The 19,202-nt window shown below is 49.2% G+C and overlaps 1 protein-coding gene across 4 annotated transcripts in view; it reads right to left on the reverse strand.

The window, feature by feature from the left end:
* LOC147124570 (ras-specific guanine nucleotide-releasing factor 2-like) overlaps positions 1 to 19,202 on the reverse strand; it is a 361,280-nt gene that overhangs the window by 212,136 nt on the left and 129,942 nt on the right. For all 4 annotated transcript variants that reach the window (XM_085989546.1, XM_085989542.1, XM_085989537.1 and 1 more), the window contains exon 6: positions 13,904 to 13,983. In XM_085989546.1, coding sequence (XP_085845672.1) covers positions 13,904 to 13,983 — 80 coding nt within the window. The remainder of the gene's footprint in view (positions 1 to 13,903; positions 13,984 to 19,202) is intronic.

The raw sequence follows: 19,202 nt of genomic DNA on the forward strand, positions 1-19,202 counted from the left end.
CCCACCATACTGACAATTGCAAGTTGCCCTAAGCCCTCAATGTGGAAGTCCCATTTGCGAAATGACACAGCCCACAACTTCAACAGTTTGCCATCAAGTTTTTTTATCACATAAAGTCACGGATGACTTTTCAAAAATAAACACAACAGAATACCCAAGTGACTACGCTTGTGACTAACATAGAAACATAGAAGATAGGAGCAGGAGCAGGCCATTCGGCCCCTCGAGCCTGCTCCGCCATTCAATGAGATCATGGCTGATCATCCAAATTCAGTACCCTGTTCCTGCCTTCTCTCCATATCCCTTGATCCCTTTAGCCTTAAGAAATATATCCAACTCCTTCTTGAATATATTTAATGAATTGGCCTCTACTGCCTTCTGTGGTAGAGAATTCCACAGGTTCACCACTCTCTGGGTGAAGAAATTCCTCCTCATCTCTGTCCTAAATGGCTTACCCCTTATCCTTAGACTGTGACCCCTGGTTCTGGACTCCCCGACCATCGGGAACAACTTTCCTGCATCTAGTCTGTCTAGTCCTGTTAGAATTTTATAAGTTTCGATGAGATCCCCTCTCATTCTTCTAAACTCCAGCGAGTACAAGCCCAATTGACCCAATCTCTCCTCATACGTCATTCCTGCCATCCCAGGTATCAGCCTGGTGAATCTTCGCTGCACTCCTTCCATGGCAAGAACATCCTTCCTCAGATAAGGCGACTAAAACTGCACACAGTACTCAAGATGTGGCCTCACCAAGGCCCTGTACAACTGCAGCAAGACATCCTTGTTCCTGTACTCAAACCCTCTCGCTACGAAGGCCAACATACCATTTGCCTTCTTAACCGCCTGCTGCACCTGCATGCTTACTTTCAGCGACTGGTGCACAAGGACACCCAGGTCTCGTTGCACTTCCCCTTCTCCCAATCTATTGCCATTCAGATAATAATCTGCCTTCCTGTTTTTGACACCAAAGTGGATAACCTCGCATTTATCCACGTTATATTGCATCTGCCATGCTTCTGCCCAATCACCCAACCTGTCCAAATCATACTGGAGTTTCTCGGCATCCTCCTCACAGCACACACGCCCACCCAGCTTTGTGTTGTCTGCAAACTTGGAGATATTACATCTAGTTCCCTCGTCCAGATCATTAATATATATTGTGAATAGCTGGGGTCCAAGGACCGATCCTTGCGGTACCCCACTAGTCACTGCCTGCCACTCGGAAAAAGAGCCGTTTATTCCAACTCTTTGCTTTCTGTCTGCCAACCAGTTCTCTATCCAAGTCAATACCTTGCCCCCAATCCCATGTGCCTTAATTTTACACGCTAATCTCTTATGCGGGACCTTATCGAAAGCCTTTTGAAAATCCAAACACACCACATCCACTGGTTCTCCCTTATCTATTTTACCAGTTACATCCTCAAAAAATTCCAGTAGATTAGTCAAGCACGAGTTACCTTTTGTAAAGTCATGTTGACTTTGTCCGATCCGGTCACTTTTTTCCAAGTGCTCTGCTATTACATCCTTTATAATGGACTCTAGCATTTTCCCCACTACCGATGTCAGGCTTACCAGTCTGTAATTCCCCGTTTTCTCTCTACCACCCTTTTTGAACAGTGGCTTCACATTAGCTACCCGCTAATCCATGGGTACTGTTCCAGAGTCTATCAAATTTTGGAAGATGACCAGCAATGCATCTACTATTTCTAGGGCCACTTCCTTAAGTACCCTAGGATGTAGATTATCAGGCCCTGGGGATTTATTGGCCCTCAATCCCATCAATTTCCCTAACACCATTTCCCTACAAATACTGATTTCTATCACTTCCTCCCTTTCATTAGACCCTATGTTCCCCGACATCTTTGGGAGGTTATTTGTGTCCTCCTTTGTGAAGACAGAACCAAAGTATGTCTTTAATTGGTCTGCCATTTCTTTGTTCCCCATTATAAATTCCCCTGATTCTGACTGCAAGGGACCTACGCTTGACTTCACCAATCTTTTTCTCTTCACATATCTATAAAAGCTTTTACAGTCAGTTTTTATGTTCCCTGCAAGCTTACTCTCACACTCTATTTTCCCCCTCTTAATTAATCCCTTTGTCCTCCTTTGCTGAATCCTAAACTGCTCCCAATCCTCAGGTTTACTGCTTTTTCTGGCCAATTTATATGTCCTCTCCTTGGATCTTATGCTATCCCTAATTTCCCTTGTTAGCCACGGTTGAGTCACATTTTTTGTTTTATTTTTATGCCAAACTGGGATGAACAAATTCTGTAGTTCATCCATGCGATCTTTGAATGTTTGCCATTGCCCATCCACCGTCAACCCTTTGAGTGACATTCCCCAATCAATCCTACCCAACTCGCACCTTATACCATCGTAGTCTGCTTTATTTAAATTCAGGACCCTAGTCTCTGAGTCAACTATTTCACTCTCCATCTTAATGAAGAATTCTATCATATTATGATCGCTCTGACCCAAGGGGCCTCGCACAAGAAGATTGCTAATTAATCCTTTCTCATTACATAATACCCAGTCTAAGATGGCCTGATCTCTAGTTGGTTCCTCGACATATTGTTCCAGGAAACCATCCCGTATACACTCCAGGAATTCCTCCTCCACAGTATTGTTACTAATTTGGTTAGCCTAATCTATATGTAGATTAAAGTCACCCATGATGACTGCTGTGCCCTTATTGCACGCTTCTCTAATTTCCCATTTAATGCCATCCCCGACCTCCACATTACTGTTTGGAGGTCTATATACCACTCCCACTAACGTTTTCTGCCCCTTGGTATTTCTGAGTTCTACCCATACAGATTCCACATCATCAGAGCTAATATCCTTCCTTTCAATTGTGTTAATCCCCTCTTTAACCAGCAATGCTACCCCACCTCCTTTTCCTTTCTGCCTATCTTTCCTGAATGTTGAATACCCCTGGATGTTGAATTCCCAGCCTTGGCCACCCTGGAGCACACTACTTGTGCTTTATCTTCCTCTTACGCATGCTCCTACATGGTGCTTCCCCTGTGGCTTCAGCAGATGTGGAGGCCCCTTGCTCACTTGCTTGCTGCTCCTGCCTTGACACCTTTGGTGGGCGTCCTCTGGGGTTGCGAGCCTGTGAGGGCTCGGCAACTGTCTGCTGCTCCTGCGGCTTTGCAGGGGCTGAGATGCCGATCTCAGTTGGGTGAGGACTCTGGTGGGGCTCTGACCGAGGGCACTGCATGGGCATTGTCGTGTGAACGCTTGGAGAGGAGCACACACTTCCTTGTTCTCTGCCACCAACATCCCTCTCATGGGTCAGCCCCACTTCAGAGCTAGCAAGTGGCTTGACAGCACCTTGCTGCACTTCAGGGGGAGCCAAGAGGACCCATTTCTGCACTGGAAGTCCTACTCCAGAGGACTTCCACAAAAGTCTGGTTTCTCTGCTCAATAGCTGACCATCGCTCCTCAAGAGGTGTTAGTCTATTCTGAACAATGACCATGTTTTCAAGACCCAGGCGACTAAGTTCCTCCATGGCCGTAGCCATCCTCTCCTCTACCGTAGCCAGCTTTACCACGGAGGTAGCCATCCTTTCCACAGAGGTTGCCATCCTTTCCATGGTGATGCGTTCTTGCGCCAATGCCTCTACAAAGGCTCTGCTCATGTTAGCAATGGACTCCTCCATTCGCTCCTCACTCGCAGCAACCCTGGAGACAAAACCTGCCAGAGACTCCTGCACCTGTTCCTGGAGTTCTCCTTCTGGATGGACCCGGAGGCACATGGTCGACATGCAGCTGAGCCGAGCTGGGAGAGTCCTCCGATGAGGGCTCTCCATTGCTGTCCCTGTCTGCACCATCTGCTGATGCTCACTTGTGAGCTGTGATACACCAGGTGACAACACTACTCTATGTCCCGAAGGTCCCACCGAGGTGTGAGTGTCTGCGCTGGTGCTGGGTGCGCTTAATTCTGCTGACGCTGCACCCTCAGAGGTTGCAGCTTCCTCTGAGGAGTCTTGAGGCTCATGCTGTTCCTCCTGGCTAGTGGGGAGGGGGGCTGTCGATGATCCTGTGGGGGAGTAAAGGAAAGAGTTAGACATGTGAGATAAATGTTGCATGGACATTGCATTGTGCAGATGATCATAAGTCAATCTGTTAGAGCACTAGAATCAATATCATTCACTCATGCAATGTCAATGAGAGAGATGAAAAACTATTCTGTCACCAGCTTGCTCTGATGCGCCCGTCTGTCCGTCCGTCCCCCACTTGCGCATCCTCCTCGACTCCCACGATCTCCAGGGCCGCCTCCTCTGCAGTGGTGAGCTGGGCTATTGAGGATGGCCCTCCTCCTGTCCTCGCCCTCTCCCTCTTATTGTGGGCTCTCTTTTCCTGCAATGAGGGACACAAGTGGAGTTCGAGTGAGAATGAAGGAGTGAGTGTAGAGACTCCATAGCATAGATGCTTAGAAGGACACAAAGATGGAGTGAGGTGCCAATACCAAGAGCCCTCCCTGTGTGTTGTAAGTTGTTGTCATTGTATCACAGTGATAGGGAGTGTGAGGGCTGCATAGTTGAATAGTTAAGTGAATGTGAACATAGAGAGAGAGGGAATAGTTAAGGGTCCAGGGGTGTAAGGGTCCAGTGGGATGTGGAGGAGGAGGTTGACAAAGCAGAGTTCTGGTGATGAGAGGCAATGGAGATCAGATTGAGGATCATGTGGATGGAATACTCGCTTTTCCTGTGCAGAGAAGGTCATGAAACCTCTTTCGGTACTGCAGCCAGGTTCTGCTACACATTGATATGGCACTGACCTCCTGTGCCACTTGCAGCCACACAGTTTTGGTCTGTTGGGGAGGCTTTTTCCTCCCTGAAGAAGGAAACAGCACTTCCTTATTCACTCTTGCTCCCTCCACCAGAGTTTGGAGGGGGTTCTCATCGAATCGGGGGGCACACTTTGGTCTGCTGCTTGACATGGTTGGAGCACAAATCCCTCAGAAGTATAATGCAAAAGTTGTGCGGCAGAAAATGAACCAAGGCTGCTTGCAGGCCTTAAATGCAACTGCATAGATGATGTCGTCAGAGGCGAGTTTCAGCACCAGAAGACTCATTGGGCCAGGGGTTCCCACACGCTGGAAATCAAGTGCCCAATTAGGGCAAAATTACTCAATTATCCCGCCTCACATCGGAGGCGGTGTCGTGACTCGCCGACCACCTGACCCGCCCCCCCAATGACAAAATCCAGCCCTTAAAATTTATTTGGTAGTGCTTCAAAAGGAATTCTGTGTCATTTTGTACTGATAAAGTAAAGAAAATGGTTAAAATGACCTATCCCCTCTTTCTCTCTTCCCACCCTAGATTTGTTTTTCCCCTTCAGTTCTGTCCCCCAAAAATACTGAATACTGAATCAACTGGACTACAGCCTGCATGTCTTGACTGCCTGCTGGAACTATATCCAAATGGTCATTCTTCAAGTATGTTTTTCAGACATTGAGGGGGAATTTTAACCACAAAAACAGGTGAGTTGGGGTCGAGTGAGGGGTTAAAGTGTTAAAAAACGGAATCCCAACCCCAACCCACCCACTTCCGGTTTTAACGGAGACGGGATGGGGCAGGCAGCCGTCCCGCTCCCAGGAGGCAGGTCGTAATTAAATATTATAATGAGGCTGGAGTACCGGCACAGACATGATGGGCCGAATGACCTCCTTCTGTGCCATAAATTTCTATGATTCTATGATTTAACCCACCATTACAAATTTAACTGTGGCTGGTCGTGTTTCTCAGGCCTCGGCGAACCCGCCAGCTAAAGTAAGGCGAGGACTGCCGGATCCAGGAGGTAAGTGCCTTTACAATTACCTCCTGGATCCAGCGTCCCTGCCTCACCCACCCACCGTGATCAGACACCCCTCCCGAGGCCTCCGAACCCCCCCGCCCGCCCCCAAGAGTCCTCCGATCCTCTCCACGAGGCCTCCGATCACCTTTCCCCAACCCCCGACGCACTGGCCCCAATGCTTCCCTTCCCCCCAGTGCTCCAGACATGATGCTTCCCTTCACCCCGCTGATCCTCCAGCCCAATCATCTCCTCCCCCCAATGCTCTGGCTCCAATACGCTCCTCCCCCCCCCCGATCCTCCGGCCCCTATGCTTCCCTCCCCCCCACCCCGATCCTCCAGCCCCAATGCTTCCCTCCCACTCCACCCCCACCCACCGATCCTCTGGCCCCGTTCACACCTACTGTCTGCACATGCACACTTTTCATCAAGAACTATCGTTGTGATATCGGCCATCTCAGTTTCTCCACTCTCCCTACTCATTGTAATTTATCTCCCTTTAAACTTGCATCACTCCATTCCCTCAGTTCTAACCCCAACATCACCATCAAACCTGCTGAGAAAAAAAAGGGTTGCTGTTGTACGGCAGAAGGACTCCTACCTTGCCAAGATCAATCGCTAACTCCTCGATGACTCCTCCTAACTCCCTCTGGATCATGGCTCCATTACCAAACATCAAATCACTGAAGATTTTCTGGCGATCTTTGCCCCACTGCCTCCAATCTCACAATTTCCCAACTCTGTACCTCCTTCCCAAGACGTACAAGCAGACTGTCCTGGTAGACCAATTGTTTCAGCTTCCTTCTGTATCACTGAGCTAAGTTCCTCTTATCTCAATACTTTTCTTTCCCCCCCCCCTTGCACAATCTCTACCCATCTAGAACCATAACTCCTCTGATGCCCTCTGCTACTTTAACAATTTCAGATTCTCCAGCCCCAATCATCTTAGGCCTATGGCCTAGAAATTCAGTATAGCCACGTTTGGGGCGCTACAGCCGGGCGGCCGCTAAAGTTTGCGCCCGGTGCAACTTAGCGCCACCTTCGCCGATATTCAGTTGCATCGCCCCAAGAGGTTGCTGCTACGCTAAAACAGGCGATGCACGACTATCATTAGGCGCTAAGCCGGCGGTCCGGGGCGCTACCCCCGAGGGCGGGCGCAGCGCAGGTGCGGCGAGTTGCTGATTGAAGGCAGACACTCTGGCGCCGGTCAGCTCTTAAAGGGGGAGGGTGGATTTGTTTGGCTGCCACTCCCTGCACACTGCAGCCCTGAAGCAAGGCCTGACCACTGCTGCTTGAACTGTTCAACACCCAGGACAATGGAGAAGGCCAGGGAGAGAGCGCAGCGCTTCAGCGAGGGTGACCCGAGGGTGCTGGTTGGCGCAGTGGAGCGCAGGCGCCATGTTCTGTTCCCTGAAGGTGGCAGGAGGCCGCTGCCCAGCGCCTATCGGAAAGCCTGGAGGGAGGTGTCAAACAGGGTGACCTCCAACAGCGTGGTTGCCAGGACTCCTGTACAATGCCGAAAAAAGTTCAACGACCTCACTCGGGTTGTCAGGGTGAGTACCCTTTCCAGTGTCCTCCTCATCCCTGCATGTGCACCTCACTTTATGGGCAAAGGGACCTGAAAGCCCTAATGCCCAGCCCTCATCCAGCAGCTATGGGACTGTCATGAAAATCACTTGCACATTCAGGACTTTACACACTGTCAGGGCTAGTCCACCATGGGAGGCAGTGCAGACAAGATCAGGGCTTCACACTGTCAGGGCTAGTCCACCATGGGAGGCAGTGCAGACAAGATCAGGGCTTCACACTGTCAGGGCTATTCCACCATGGGAGGCAGTGCAGACAAGATCAGGGCTTCACACTGTCAGGGCTATTCCACCATGGGAGGCAGTGCAGACAAGATCAGGGCTTCACACTGTCAGGGCTAATCCACCATGGGAGGCAGTGCAGGCAAGATCAGGGCTTCACACTGTACTTAGAGGCCGTCCTTTCTCTTGCAGGGCAAGCTGGCGCACAACTGAAGGCAGCAGCGTCAGACCGGGGGAGGCCATCCTGACCTCAAACAGCTCTGCGACCTGGAGCAGCGTGTGGAGCGCATTATGTCAGGCCGGCTGATTGGCCCCGTCGCCAGTGGAGATGCCGACCCTGTTGTGGGCCCCAATGGTAAGGGCATCACCTTTTTGACCTCTCTCTTTCCACTTGCGCCTCACACCAGCATCCTTTGCCACTGTCGGACCAATGCAGTGCATAGCAGCACTCATGCCTCCCTCGCTGCCGCCCTGTCCTCACTCTAAAGCAACTCTTGTGCCTCCCTGCTTTCAGATGGTGACTCGCCAGGTGAGGAGGCGGCCCCTCAAGCTGGCACTGTGTCCGAGTCAGACATAGAGGAGGAGGAAGAGGAAGCCAGCCCATCAGGGACACCCTCAGCCGAGGCAGCCCATGGCCATGATGGTGACACGTCTTCCCTGGAGGGGAGCAAGGGGGAAGGGTCAGAGGATAGTGAAGCTCCGGGGACCAGCGGGCTGCAGCAACGCGGGAGGGGTGGGGAAGCTCGGCGGCCTCCAGTCCTGCTACGGTGAGCGCAGAGGAGGTGCGGATCCTAGCGGAAATGGGCGCCCAGGCTGAGCGCAGGCACACTGAGCTCATGGCTGCAGTGGCAAGGATGCCTGACTCCATAGAGTCACTGTCAAGGAGTGTGCAGGAATTCGGGGCAGCACAGGCCAGGAATCTGCAACAATTCAGTGCAGCACAGGCCAGGAGTCTGCAGGACTTCGCGGCAGCACAGGCTAGGAGTCAGCAGGACTTCGCTGCATCACAGGCGGCTTCTAGCCAAGTGTTCAGTCGTGCCGTGCATTCACTGGCTGGTGTCATGCAGACACAGACCAGGGCCAACATGGGCACTAACTGCTACCACCCTCGCTGGATCGGCCAGGCATCGCCAGGGCACTCGCCGCGCCGCAGCAGCCCAGCAGTCTGTGTTTCAGTAGATTGCTGCGCATGCTGCAGTGCTGGCCCATGCGAGTGCCAATGTATCAGCCGACCAGGGAGTACCTGTGATCTGTCAGGTTGGCAGCATTCCTGCAGCCAAAACTGTCACTCCTCCATTGCAGCTGCCACCAGCCGTTGGACAGACTGCTGCCGCCCAAGCAGAGTTGGCGCAGTCAGCAGCCGGCCCCTCCAGGCCCAGAGCTGGTCCAGGCCGACCCCCAAGGGCATCTGCCATCTCACCATCTGACCCTCAGCAGCCTTCCCCCAGCCTTGCTGCAGCCACTGGGGTCCCATTGAGGAGGAGCTGCAGGGCGGGTAGGGGCCAGTCATGGATGCAAAACGCATCACCCTCGCAGGGGAAAAAGTAGAAGGTGTGGCCAAATGTTTTGTTTTACTTGTAAAGGCCGAGACTGGTGTATTTGTTTTACTTGTAAAGGCCGAGACTGGTGTATTTGTGTTTTGGGGGGGGGGTTTCTCTCCATTAGTTTGTTATGTGGGAAGAGCACAGAGGTATCATAGTAAAAGATTTTCTTAAATCGCACTGTCCATGCTTTCTTTTGGAAGTCCTGGTTGCCCTGCTCGGCTGAGGGCTTGTGGAGCGGCTACATTCATCTTCTGCCATTGGCACAAGCCATTCCCTGAGAGGGGGCCTAGAACCGACTTGCAATAAGCCACCGACGGGCGGCCCTTGCACTTTCTGCCTCCCTCCTGTGCTGGTCCTCCTCCTCCTCCTCCTCCTCCTCCTCTGGTGGTCCTCCAATGTCTGCTGGCAGTGGCTGAGTCCTGCGGCTAGCCAGGTTGTGCAGCATGCAGCACATGACAACAAAATGGGCGACTCGCTCAGGCGAGTACTGTAGGGCTCCTCTGGAACGATCCAGACAGTGGAACCGTTGCTTTAGCACGCCGATTGTTTGCTCAATGATGTTCCTGGTTGCTTGATGGCTGTCATTGTATCCCTCTTCAGCAGGGGTGCTGGGCGCACGGAGCGGGGTCATCAGCCAGGTGCACAAAGGATAGCCTTTGTCCCCGAGAAGCCATCCTCGTGGGTGAGGCTGGGCCTCGAACATGTCTGCCACAGAAGTCTGGCGCAGGATGAAGGCATCGTGGCTGTTGCCTGGAAAGCGGGCATTGACAGCTAGGATGAGCTGCCTGTGGTCACACACCAACTGCACGTTGAGCGAATGGTAGCCCTTCCGGTTGCGGTAATCCTCGGTATTCTCTAGAGGTGCCCGCAAAGCCACATGCGTGCAGTCAATGGCGCCCTGCACCATGGGGAAGCCCGCTAATGCTGCAAATCCCATTGCACGCTGTTGCTGCTTGTCAACGGTCATGGAGAAGGAGATGAACTGACGTCTCCTTCTGAAAAGGGCATTGGTCACCTGGCGGATGCAGCAATGTACCGCAAACTGGGAGATGTTGGAAATGTCCCCAGTAGCGGATTGGAAGGAGCCGGTGGCATAGAAGTTGAGAGACACCGTCACCTTCACTGCCACCAACAGAGACGTCCTGCTCCTCAGCTGTGGCTGCAGATCTCCGCAAAGCAGGTGGCAGATCTCAGTGACCACCGCCCTTCTGAATCGCAGCCTCCGAACACACTGCTCCTCAGACATGTTCAGATATGAGAACTGCTGGCGGTATACCCTGGGTGGGTAAGGCCTCCTTTGCCGACGCCTGTTGCCCCTTCTCCGTCTGGCCATGACTGGCACTCTCTCACGGCGTCTCTGAGCCCTTTGAATGCAATGGAGAAGCCCAACGTTTCCACCCATTGCAGCTCCCATTATATGTTTCCAATCAATGCTATGGCTCTGAAGTTAAAGACAAGTGCAAAGCTGTGGCCTGAAGCCACAAGTACCTGTGCGAGTGTTGAGCCAAACCAGAAAGCTCTCTACCTTTGTCTCTCTCCAAAGATCCGTCTCTCACAAAGAAGGAGTGGTGCAAAATGGCTGCCATTTATACTGCAGGAGGAGTGCCCTTTAATTAGCGCCCCCCGCACCCCACAGCGACTGGGAACCGTTCCCCTCTACCAGTCGCTAGGGGCGCCAGGCGCACAATAGGCCGGCGCCACTGAATTTCCGGTTTGGGGCGCACAAAGGGCGTTGCACCATGAAATGACGTCAGGATCTGCGCGCGCAGCTGAGCGCGCGCAAACCGCCGCGAAATCTTAACTGAAGTTCGCGAGAGGCGCAGATCGCGCTGCGCCCGGGCGCTAGCCGCTTAGCACCCCACATCTCCTCCTCCTAAGGCGCTAGCAGCTGGCGCAAACCACTGAATTTCCATGCCATAGGGTCCGCTTCTGCATTCGCCAGCCAGTGACTATTCTTCCACTAAAACAAACCGTCGAAAATCACGGGGTAGCAGGAAATTTGGCCATTTCCTTTTAACAAGAGCTCCTTCTGAAAATGAGCCTGAAATAGCACACTGTAACTAGCAATTAGTGCAGGTTCACTCCTACTTGACAGAGTTTGTAGCCAGCATGTAAACTTGACCTTTTGTTAAAGTGTATAAAGCACATCATGAATATTTCAATACAGTTGTCACAATATATTTGAACATTCACTAATGCTTTGTTGTGTATCATAATTTCCACAGTATGCACATCAAAATCCAACATTTTGCTGTTTAGTGATGTCACAGTGACAGCCTAAAAGTGACAGCCAATCAGTGAGTGCCTGAGAGCCAACTTTTCTAAAAGTTAATATTTTACTTGAATAAATGCCAGTTTTAAAATGAAGAAACCTGGTAAATAGTCAAGGTCCACACTACAGGGCACCACCAAGGTTGAAAAGAGTAGGACAGAGGTGGAATAGTGGTTATACGATCCTAGGTTTGTATTTTAAAAGCCTATAGAGGAGGGAAACTGAGGGACATGAGCTGTTCCGTGGTTTTCAGGTCTTAGAAAAGAATGAGCGACAGCAGAAACCGTGTCTGATGAATCTTGATTTCAACACAGTGAGGATGTAAGAAAAATGAATGTGTAGAAAGGTGCGTTTGGAACAAGAGAGGAAGCTTAAGAGCAGTACTCATTAAAGTGGTATCAATAAAATAAAAAGAAACAAATAATTGCAATAGAGAGAGAGAGAAAGAGGTTGGAGGCTAACGGCCTTTAGTGGCAGATCAGGAAGAGAGGTACTTTTGTAAAATGTTAGCGATATGGGCCTGGAAATTCCTCAGGGACACAATCCCAGCAATAACACAAGGACAGCGACTGCCAGTGACTTTTGACTCTGGCCCCACCAAAGTTTGTGGGGTCAACGAGAAGGGCTTTAAGAGCAGGCATTTGGTGGGTTGGGGGCACCCCCCACTGAAGAGGCCAGAAACACCGGCTGGCGTTTGCTGGGCTGGAGAGGTGCCAGGTCCCCCAGCCCCCACCCCCAAAAGAGGTAAGTGGATGCCCCCAGTAGCCCTCTGTGTCAGGGCTCACATGCAATATGAAAACAAAATCCTCCTCTCAGATTCAGGGGTCCAAGCCCTGATCGCAGCCTGGTCCCCAAGTGGACCCCACTTTCCCCTAGCGTTGGAGAGGGACTCCTGATGAGGCCAAGCATTCCTCTGCCAGGTCCTGATGGGAAGTGGGTATAAGAACTCCTGATCTAGGTGATCCCTACCCCCCCTTACATCGATGGCCTTATAGAGAGGAGCAGAGTATCCGCCCCAGAAGGCCATCCAGAAACTTCACCCAGAGGCCAGGACCCACCGAATCTGGGTCCAGATCCTCTGCCAAAGTTACGGCGGGAGTCTACTGGAACAGCTAAGGAATGTCACCTCCATAAAGAATAGTGGATGAGATGAACTAAGACAGGACTTACACTGTATATTGTTGATATATCATAGGGGTAATTCTCCAAAATTGAGTTACTACCAAGTAGCTTCATCCATCTGGAGAAGTAAATTGGAAATTAGGGCACACACTGCACCATGATTTAAATTAATGGCTAGAAAACTGTGCACAGCTCGGCCTGAGATTCTCATATGAATTCTCCATGGGTGAGGTTTCTGGGCAGTGCAAAGCTGGAAAATTACACCTCATAATTCACATGTACACTCACAAGTTATGCACAATTGTTGGAAACCTAGATTGCTCAGTAAAACTGACTCCCTGCAATTTAAACAGAAAGTTATTTATTTTCTGATCTGGACCAGAATACTTGTGCAAGGAAGAATGTGCAGCTTCCCTCTGCCACGGCAGCACCATTGCTGGCTGGGTTAGTTCTGCTGGCAGAATGTTTTTTGTTTGTTGTCTGTTTTATGGAATCCATCAACATTTATCCTTCTTTGGTTTAAGCCAGAAAGACAGCTAATGGATTGTAAATGAATAATACGATACACAGTTGAGGAGCACAGTCTTTACAGAGTCATATAAAATTCTATTTTAGGCTACACTTTTCACTGCTTCAAGGCTAGCTGTTGTATAGAGGATAGCTTGTGACTGGCAGTATGATATTTCATAAATGTGATGGTAGATTTTCATCTTTATGGCCTGGATGTTACGCATCATCTGGGCAGAGCACAGAAAGGAAAATCTGACAGGCAGGACCGCACAAAACCCAATGGAGGAAATTCCCGGTGGGTTCTGTTCCCGGCGTGCAATCCACCCGGACACATTTTCCTTTCTGTGCTCTGCCAAGGCGCTATTTAACACTCAGGCGGTAAAGATGAATATCTACCACATGCTACAACGAATATCCCTATAGTCAGGTTGATCAGATACTTTGCAAGTGACAAAGTCTAATAAGTTATGGTATCCTTGTAAATAGGAAATATTTACCTATCGTACTACTGGCCATGGTATACATTCTGTGAAAATATTTGTCGTATCTTCAATGGGGAAAGGTAACAAGTTTAACTTTTAATGAATAACCCAACAAGGTTGATGTTAATTGTCACTGTGATGTTACCCCAGTGATAATACAATTTTTATTCTTCACACAAGCATAATAAATTCAATTACCTTTAAGGAGCTGACCAACAAAATGCAGCTTGTGCTCAACTATACTTAACAGCACTTAGCAACTGATTTTTTTTCCTATCAAAATCAATAGTTCATTTAACATTTTGGTCTGCTTTAATGAATGCAAACTATGTTTTCCCAGTCTCTACATTAACCAGTTCTTACCTAACACCAGTGTAGGCCAGTTAGCTATCCGTGCTTTTAGTCCTTGGTAAAATATCTCATGAAGGAACATGATTGTTTCACTGAAAGAAAAGATTTCAGAAAAATAGCATTATAATTTGATTACCTTTAAGGAACAGAAAGCAATAAGCTAAAACCTCTTGTGTGCGGCTTTGGTTCAGTGGCAGCACTCTCACCTGAGTCAGAAGGTCGTGGTTTCAAGCCCCTCTGTAGAGACTTGAACACATAATCCAGCTTGGCACTCCAGTGCAGTACTGAGGGAGTGCTACACGGTTGGAGGTGTCATCTTTTGGATGAGGTGTTAAACTGAGGCCCCTCTCCGGCAAGACATAAAAGATCCCATGGCACTTTTCAAGGAAGAAAAGCAAGGGAGGTCTCACGGTGTTCTGGCCAACATTTATTCCTCAACCAACATCACTAAAAAGAAACCTGTTATCTGGTCATTTATCTCATTGCTGTTTGTGGGATGTTGTTATGGACAAATTAGTTACTGCATTTCCCTACATTATAACAGTGACTACACTTCAAAATATTTCATTGGCTGTGAAGCATTTTGGGATATCCTGAGGTCATGAAAGGTGCGATATAAATGCAAGTTCTTACTTTTCTCACAAATATAACATTGGGGAGTATGATACAATCCCCAAGTGATGCAGGCATGTTTTATGAAGGCAATGGTCCATTAAACAAGGTGGGAGGAGCCTATTGTCTCAAGAAGAAATAACTTACAAATGAAAGGATACAATCACTGGAATCATCAAATAAAAATGTGCAGTACGCCTGCTCATGTCTGCTGGGAAATGGGTTTGCCATGGTCTCCTCCCCTACCCACCCAAAAAAGTGTACATTGTGAATTGGATGACGTACTATAGAAACTCCCCACAACAGCCACTGGGTTTGATTCAAATGTACAGATGAATGCAATAGATCTAGCATCAAGGCAGTTGTTTTTGTTACTGTTATTGTTCATTGCACACAGTTTGTGAGAAGCCATTAAGAAAGTTGTATTAGTCACTGCATTAGTCACTGGGATGCTGTTTGAAAATGATGGATTAAATTAAACAAAAATGAACCATCACAAGCTGCGTTATAAGGCACGGTTTGAAGTGTTATATCTTATATTGCTTCACAGATCAGCATAATTGTTTTGTGTGACCACACATTTTGCACTTAAGCATTGAAATGTCTCATTCACCTAACATAAATCTATGTATCAGCCAGTATTATAGTCTGTGCTTTGTTCCATTGTGCAATGTAGTAAATTATGGTGCATATTTTAAACAGCTGACCTTTTCATGTTTACAGTAGTTGTCAACTATTTCCGCTCCTGGAGCACTAAAATTACCCACAGATTGGCAACCTTAGGATTTACAAACATCGCATTACAGATGTTACCAATAAATTTAAAGGTAAGAGATTTTATTTTAGCATCTTTCAATATGACTGCTGTGCCCTTATTGCACGCTTCTCTAATTTCCCTTTTAATGCCATCCCCAATGTGGTATCTTGAGGTGGCCATAGATGGAGACGGACACCGGTTAACTCCTTAACATGGTTTAATCAACACTTGCACATAAAAGCTTCTGCCATGAGGCAGCAAAAACAAAGAGTACAACCAATACAGATCAGACTTAACTCAGGAGAGCAATTGCCACAGCACCACCTGGTGGATCAGGTTACTCATAACCTCCCAGGTTACTACACTCCTCCCCCCTTAAGATTGCCGTATGCAATTCTTAAACAATAACCCTTACTAGGTATTACGTTTTAATTAACCAGTATGCTCTAACCATGGTTAACCCCTGACTAATTTAATAGGTTTGTATAAGTCTTTCTGGTTGCTTGCGAATCCTTTGTGAACGTCTTAATTCCACTTGTGGTGGATTCTCAGATTCATTCGCACTTGAGATTGGAGTAGTCTCTGATGTTGGTTTTACTCTGTCCCGCTGTGGCCTGGCAGTACCAGTGTCCACTGGCACCTTATAAGCCGTGCTGGGTCCTGGAACAGCCTACTCTACTGCCCTTTGTTCCATCTGAGGCAGTTCCCCCTGCTGCCGGCTGAAAAGCTGATCCACATGCCGACAAACCCCTCGACCATCCCCTAGTAACACGGAGTACGACACAGGTCCTGTAATGTCCTGGATTAGTCCTGGTATCCATTTCGGTCCATAACCGAAGTTCCGGGTGTACACAGAGTCCCCTATGGTGGAATGGCGAGCTTTAGTATGTTTGTCATGGTACGCTTTTTGGTTTGTTTGTTTTGTCTCAACCTTGCTTTTGAGATCTGGGTGTATCAGGTCTAACGTGCACTGCAACTTTCTCCCCATCATCAACTCAGCCGGAGAAAGCCCCGTGGTAGCTTGGGGTGTTATACGATAACTAAACAAGGCTCTATTGAGCTTGGTCTCCAGGGTGTCACCTGAGCTCTTCCTCATGAGCTCCTTAAAAGTCTGCATGGCTCGCTCAGCCAACCCATTTGAGGCTGGGTGATATGGAGCCGAGGTGACATGTGTGATTCCATTCCTTACCATGAATTCTTTGCTCCCTTCACTAACAAAACACTGTGCATTGTCGGATACAATCATTTCTGGAATACCATGCGTGCTGAAGCTGTTCCTGAGACAATTCAGTGTGGCATCAGTCATTGCAGAGCTCACTGGATAAACGTCGATCCACTTTGAGTGAGCGTCAACCAGCACCAAAAACATTTTGCCCATAAAAGGTCCCGCATAGTCTATGTGAATTCTCCTCCAGGGTTTGCTGGGCCACTCCCAGGGATGGAGTGATGCCCCGGCAGGTGCTATCCTCTGTTCCTGACATATAGTGCATGACTTTACCTTTGACTCAATTTCAGCATCCAAGTTAGGCCACCACAGGTAGCTCCTAGCCAGTCCTTTCATTCTAGTCATTCCTGGGTGCGATTGATGCAACTGTTCCATCAAAGTAGAGCGTCCCCACTCTGGGACTATGATGCGTGCTCCCCATAGCACACATCCATCTTGGACACTGAGCTCGTGCTGCCTCTGTCTGTACGGCGCGAACTCCGGTCCCTCACGGTGATCTGGCCAGCTTTTCAACACATACTCACGGACCCTTGACAGAACGGGGTCCTTGGCTGTCCAGCCCTGGATTTGTGCTGAAGTCATCAGGGGACTGATCTCCTGATCCAGCATCAGGACGTGCTCCTCAGGGGAAGTACTGCGAGGAGATTTTGAGAGGGGCAGGCGGCTGAGAGCATCCGCGTTCCTGTTTTCCTCGCTGGCTCTGTACGTGATCACATATTCATAGGCTCTTAGTATTACTGCCCATCTCATTATTCTCTGTGATGCCATTTGAGGCACCGCTTTCATCTCATTCAGTAAGTTAATAAGAGGCTTCTGGTCAGTACTGATTACAAACTTCCTCCCATATATGTACTTATGGAATTTCTTTACTCCAAATATAATGGCCAACCCCTCTTCATCAAGCTGTGAATAGTTCTTTTCCGCAGCTGTGAGCGTGCATGAAACAAACCCGATGGGCCTTTCTGCTCCATCTGGCATGCGGTGGGCCAACACTGCCCCCACTCCATAGGGTGATGCGTCGCAGGACATTATCAGCTCCTTCTTCTTGTCGTAATGCACTAACACCCTGCTGGACTGAAGTAGCTCCTTTGACTGCTGAAACGCTTTCGCTTGCTCTGGCCCCCAACGCCATGGCTCCTCCTTTCTCAGCAGTTTGTGCAGGGGTGCCAGCAGCATCGATAAGTTTGGAAGAAACCGGTTATAATAATTCAGGAGCCCTAGATAGGCTTTCAGTTCAGTCACTGAGGTGGGTGCCGGTGCATCCTGCACTGCCCGCACTTTCCCTGGTAATGGATGGAGGCCTGTGGCATCCACCCGATGTCCCAGGAATGTAACTTCCTTCTCCATGAAACTACACTTACTCCGTTTCAGGCGTAGCCCCGCCTCTTCCAGCCGCTGTAGCACTTTGTCCAGTGTTTTTAAGTGATCCTGATCATCACTTCCTGTTTGCAGAATATCATCTAAGTACACAGCGCCAGGGACCCGGGTTCGAATCCGGCCTCGGGCGACTGTCTGTGTGGAGTTTGCACATTCTCCCCATGTTTGCGTGAGTTTTCTCCGGGTGCTCCGGTTTCCTCCCACAGTCCAAAGATGTGCGGGTTAGGTTGATTGGCTATGATAAATTGACCCTTAGTGTTAGGGGGATTAAATACATGGGGTTACGGGGATAGGGTGGGATATGTGTTGGTGTAGGGGTTACGGGGATCGGGTGGGATAATGTGTCAGTGCTGGCTCGATGGGCCGAAATGGCCTCTATCTGCACTGTGGGGTTTCTGTGATTCTGTGATACACAGCCACCATTGGAATGCCCTGCAGAATGCCCTCCATAGTCCGTTGGAATATTGCTGGGCTAGAACTGACACCAAATGGTAACCTGGCATACGTGAACAGCCCCTTGTGCGTGTTCACCGTGACAAACTTTTTTGATTCTTCATCTAGCAATATCTGCTGATACGCATGACTCATGTCCAGTTTGCTGAATCTTTCTCCCCCAGCGAGCGATGTTAACATGTCCTCCATTCTCGGAATGGGGTACTGTTCCAGTGATGATACTCTGTTCACTGTTAACTTATAGTCACCACACACCCTTACGTTACCGTCGGGCTTCAATACCGGGACTATTGGTGCCGCCCAGTCTGAAAATTTCACTGGTTCTATTACTTTGTCCCTTAGCAGGCGATCTAGTTCCGCCTCAACCTTGGTTTTCATCGCAAAAGGTACCGACCTTGGTTTAAAGAAACGAGGCGTGGCATCACTGGCTACATGAATCTTGGCTGTGGCTCCCCTTAAGGTGCCCAGTTCGTCCTTGAACACTAACTCATGCTTCATCTGCACTTCTTGCAGTGCCTCTGTACTGTCCTCCATTTTATTCATTGCCTGCCAGTACACACTCAACTCACTGATCCACCCTCGCCCTAACAGGTTTGGCCCTGACCCTGCTACCACTACCACTGTAAGCTCTTTGGTGACTCCTTTGTGTTCCACTTGTACTTCAGCCGCCCCCAAAATGTCCACCTTCTGTCCTGTGTAGGTTTTGAGACTAATGGGGCATGTACCTAGCTCTGGTACTTTTGCTTCCCCCCATAGCTTGGTGTACTCAGTCTGCGACATTATGGTTACACTACATCCGGTGTCAATCTCAAACTTTACTTGACCTCCGTTCACTGTCAAATACTGAGTGAGAGGGGGTACGTTGGGCCTTGAAGTGTCTATACTGT

Source organism: Somniosus microcephalus, chromosome 1 (assembly GCF_052327205.1).
Source record: "Somniosus microcephalus isolate GS21.2 chromosome 1, FLI_Smic_1.0, whole genome shotgun sequence".
Lineage (NCBI taxonomy): Eukaryota > Metazoa > Chordata > Chondrichthyes > Squaliformes > Somniosidae > Somniosus > Somniosus microcephalus.